This window comes from Myotis brandtii, unplaced genomic scaffold (genome assembly GCF_000412655.1).
Source record: "Myotis brandtii unplaced genomic scaffold, ASM41265v1 scaffold339, whole genome shotgun sequence".
NCBI lineage: Eukaryota > Metazoa > Chordata > Mammalia > Chiroptera > Vespertilionidae > Myotis > Myotis brandtii.
The window spans coordinates 146899-151486 of NW_005363061.1; the positions used below are offsets into that span (position 1 = coordinate 146899).

Below are 4588 nucleotides of genomic sequence, written 5' to 3' on the forward strand. Positions count from 1 at the left end.
GCCACAATCACCCTGCACCTGCCAAACACTGGGCCCTGGGCACTGATGGCAAACAAAGAAACAAAACAAGCAGCATAGGACGCTGTCCCTGACCTCGAGGAGCTTGTCTAGTGTCAGTGAGCCAGCGTGACAATACGCTGACAGACACAGGAACATGGGCACACAGGAGAAGCCGCCTGAGATCAGGGAAGGCTGCCTGGAGATGAGAAGTGCTGAGTTTTGAAGAAGTTACTTGGTAATGGACAGGAGGGGAGGGCCTTCCAGGAGTGACTCCATGTGCTCAGAGTTCAGAAGCGAACAGACTCGCTCTCCCCTCAGCGCCCTGGCCTCTGGCTCCACCAAGCACCCTCGCTCACCGCCCTACTGAGGCTAGAGATGCCAAACTAGAAGCTCAGGGAAGCTGTGAGGGAGGCTGGGAAAGTGGTTCTTGTTAACAAATGCTTTTCCTCCTCCCCTTGTTAAGGCAGGAATTACAAACACAACCAGATCCATGCCATTTCCAGAGCTTCTCGCAGGGGGCACCAGGGCCAGGCCAAGAAGATTCAACATTGAGCACCTGAGGCCCTTTGAGAAGCGGGTGAGAACTAGACACCCAACTCCGAACCAAGAGCACACACATAACTGCAAACACTTTGAGGGGCTCTTCAGAGCCCCTGAAGCCAGTCCGGAGACGCCGGGTTTAGGAGCCCTGTCCTAAAGGGAAGGGTGTAGCTGATGACTATTCTGCCCCCACCACCCTGCCCCTGCCGGCTCACCTGCCCGGCCTGTCTTGTTCAGGTAAGTCTTCATTCTGTGGTTGTAAGGGAACACCGACGTTGTGGCCCCGATTTCTGCGCCCATGTTGCAGATGGTCGCCATGCCTGAGGAGAGAGAGCCCTCGTGTGGGTCCCACACACCTGCTAGGTGTGCTCACCACCCTCACACCAGGGAGTGGGCAGCCCTTCCTCCCTCGCTCACACGGCCACCTAGTGGCCCCGGTTAAACCCAGGGCCAGTGAAGAGAGGCCATGGGGGCCAGAGCTCAGTTTTTGGGCTCAGAGAAGCCACTGGGTAGAGTGAAGAGAACACAAGATTCAGCCCCTACAGGCCGAGTTCTAGTTCTGGACTGGCTGTCCTGCTCAGCAGAGTAGCAGCCAATGTACTGAAGGCTGACCTGGCCCGAATGCCTGTTGCAACGGTGTCTACTTTGCAGGTAAGGGAACTGGCTCAGAGGTCCCAGGTCATGCCATAAAGCAAATGCAAGGGCAACATTCAAGTCTAGGTCTGCCCGCCGTCTTTTAGCCACACCATGGTGCTATGTGGAAATGTTGCTGGCTCCCGGCTTTCTAGCAGTAAGACTGGAACAATATCCACTGGTTGGACCACAGAGTCCCACACAGAACTGGCAAGGTTGCCTGGCCAGTACGGCTCAGTGGTTAAGTGTCGACCTATGAACTAGGAGGTCACGGTTTGATTCCCAGTCAGGGGACAAGCCCAGTTGCAGGCTTGATTCCCAGATGGGGTGTGCAGGAGGCCGCCAATCAATGATTCTTTTTCATCACTGATGTTTCTATCTTTCTCTCCCTGCCTCTCCCTTCCTCCCTGCAATCAATAAAAAAATAAAAATAAATAAAAGAGTAACTGGCAAGGCTTACAGAGGTCCTGACTGCTGTCAAAATACTGGCCTCATAAGGCCACTGGGACATAGGTCTGGGTTTGTTGTTGACTTCCTAACTGATCTGTCAATAGCAGGAAGGTCAACCTGTGAGAGTGGCCCCGCCCCCAACATGGGCAGGTTCAGGGCCAGCTGGACAGAGCTCTGTGGCCCTGAGACAGGCACCAGGGGCGCCTGGACTGGACCATCTCTCAGGCCTGGTCCAAGTCTCTCCCTGGATTTCTGAAGGCTCAGGCATGGAGGCCAGGTCATCAGGAGTGACGAGCAGGAAGGGCCCGGCTCCTCCTAATCCAAGGGAAGTGAGTGAGGCTCCAACTCCAGCCAAGAGAAGATGTGGGAAGGGGTAAGAGTAGGTGAAGCCCTGGCTCTGGCTCCCCAGTCCCCCCACCACCTACCTCCGTCCTCTCTGGGTCATCCTCTGCATCACCCAAGGAGCCCCAGTGCCATGGCTGGAGCCTTGCAGCAGAAGCTGGCTCAGCCCCCAATTCTGTGTGGCCAAAGGGAAGTGCCCTGCCCTCCTGAGGGGCCTCCATCTCCTCCCGCTTAATGAGGGACCTGGACTAACCATCTCCCTCTGCCTGTAAGTGTCCACACCCCAAGTCCCCAAACTGACTGGACAGATTCTCCGTGGAACGCCATTCACTGCTCCTACGGCTCAACTACAGGTCCCATTAGGCCCAACGCAGGCTGCGGCCACTTCACGTGGCGCCTTCCTCACCAGTGCAGGAGATGGACTCTACGCCAGGTCCATGGTACTCCACGATAGCCCCCGTGCCGCCTTTCACTGTGAGGATTCCTGCCACCTTTAAGATCACATCTTTGGGTGAGGTCCAACCGGAGAGTGAGCCCGTCAGCTTCACACCAATCACCTGAATAGATGGGACAAGACAGCAATTACAGGTCCTGTGTGCCATGTGCCAACCAGGAATCCACCTGCTGGATTTCCCGTTTCTGCTTATTTCTCCCTGCCTCCTTTCCAAAGAGGTGGGAGGCTGACCTACTCACTCATCCTTTGTGGGTTCCACATATCCCATGCATCCTCAGCAACCACCCCTCCACAGCCACCCGGAGCGAGCCCTTCCCGACTCCTCACCTTGGGGCACTTCAGCTCCCAGGGAATCCCAGCCATGACGTCCACTGCATCAGCACCCCCGACTCCAATGCAGATGGCCCCCAGGCCACCGCCATTGGGGGTATGGGAATCAGTGCCAATCAGAAGAGCCCCAGGATATGCATAGTTTTCCAGAATGATCTGAAAAAGATCTCAAGAAACCAAGATCTTAAGCTTTAAAAGCCTTCAGCCCCGCTAGTGTGGCTCAGTGGTTGAGCGTCGACCTATGGACCAGGAGGTCACAGTTCGATTCCTGGTCAGGACACATGCCCGGGTTGCAGGCTCAATCCCTAGTAGGGGGTGTGAAGGAGACAACTGATCAATGATTCTCTCTCATCACTGATGTTTTTACCTCTCTCCCCCCCTCCTTTCCTCTCTGAAATCAGAAACTATACTTTTTAAAAAGCCTTCAGCAGAGAATGGAGGTGGGCCCCAAAGGGGTCTGTAAAACTGAGACTGGGCTGGGGCCTCCCAGGCCCTCCTCCAGGGAGGGTCCCTCCGGTGGGTCCCGGAAGAGCCAGAGACGTGGGAGACAGGTGGCCTGGGCTCATGAATTGCTCCGACAGTTCCTGGCTGTATGACTTGGGTTTGTAAGTGCTTCCCTGCACCTCAGTTTCCTCATCTGTAAAACCAGGCAGCCCGAGCCGGATTGGCTCAGTGGATAGAGCGTCAGCCTGTGAACTGAAGGGTCCCGGGTTCGATTCCGGTCAAGGGCACATGCCCGGGTTGCAGGCTTGATCCCCAGTAGGTGGCGTGCAGGAGGCAGCCAATCAATGATTTTCTCTCATCATTGATGTTTCTCTCTCTCCCTCTCCCTTCCTCTCTGAAATCAATAAAAATATTTTTTAAAAAACAAATAAATAAAAACAGGCAAACAACAGTGCTTACCTCATGCATCACTGTGATGGCTCAGTGAGATTATGTACATTAAACTGTAATAGTGCCTGGGAGATGCATTTACTTATTATTTGCAGCAAGATCCTTTATCTGAGTTTCTGTTGCTCATCCGTCAGATGGAATGATTCCCCCCACACACATATGGGTATATGGGTGTTGGGAAGGACCAATGAGATCAGAGATGTGAACGGCTCTATGAGCTGTCAGGACCGACCAAGTGGTGGGCAGGCTCCCTGCAACATCACAGAAACCCCAGGGCCTCTGCTCCGGCCAGGCACCTGCCTGGCAGACTCAGCAAGGTACGGGGAGCCCTCCTCTTAGGAACACAGAGTTGGAAGGTCTGGCCCCTTCCCAAGATGACAGCAGGCCGGGAGGACAGGCCAGCATAGAGGAAATCTCTCACAAAAAACAACTGATGGCAAGAACTCTGGTTAACTGTTTCATTTCTCTGGCCCTCCTTGCCTCAGTCATGTACAAAGACTGATCCGTGAAGACCAGCACACAGAAGTCAGTGTGCCCACAGGATGTAGACCACAAGTGTGGCCCACGCCCAGAAGGGAGAGGCTAGTGCAGACCCATGGACTACAGAAAGTGTCACAAAGACGCTGGTTATGACGGTGACCTTGGTGGTCAGCTGGATATGGCTGGGTGAATGGGGGTAGGGGTGACGGTGGGAGAAGTGTATTTTAGGCTGAACTAACATCTAGAACATAAAGCTGGAAGTTCAACCATCTGTCCATACAACACACACATACACTGAGGACCTATTCTGTACTGACCTGGCTGCGAGACCAGAGGAAGAAATAAGCCACCGTCCCTGTCCCCACCCCCAGGGCACAAAGTCGGTGGGGAAAGCACTTGGCACACACTGGGGTCACTGTGAAGGGGTCCCACAAGAGGGCGCCAATGCTGGGCACCGGGCTGGGG

At 54.6% G+C, this 4588-nt stretch overlaps 1 protein-coding gene across 2 annotated transcripts in view; it reads right to left on the reverse strand.

The window, feature by feature from the left end:
* The window catches only part of ACO2 (aconitase 2, mitochondrial), a 41410-nt gene that overhangs the window by 8225 nt on the left and 28597 nt on the right, over positions 1 to 4588 (reverse strand). For both annotated transcript variants that reach the window (XM_005871362.1, XM_014543834.1), the window contains exons 5-7: positions 2747 to 2905; positions 2372 to 2522; positions 756 to 860 (exon numbers count right to left, since the gene is read on the reverse strand). In XM_005871362.1, coding sequence (XP_005871424.1) covers positions 756 to 860; positions 2372 to 2522; positions 2747 to 2905 — 415 coding nt within the window. The remainder of the gene's footprint in view (positions 1 to 755; positions 861 to 2371; positions 2523 to 2746; positions 2906 to 4588) is intronic.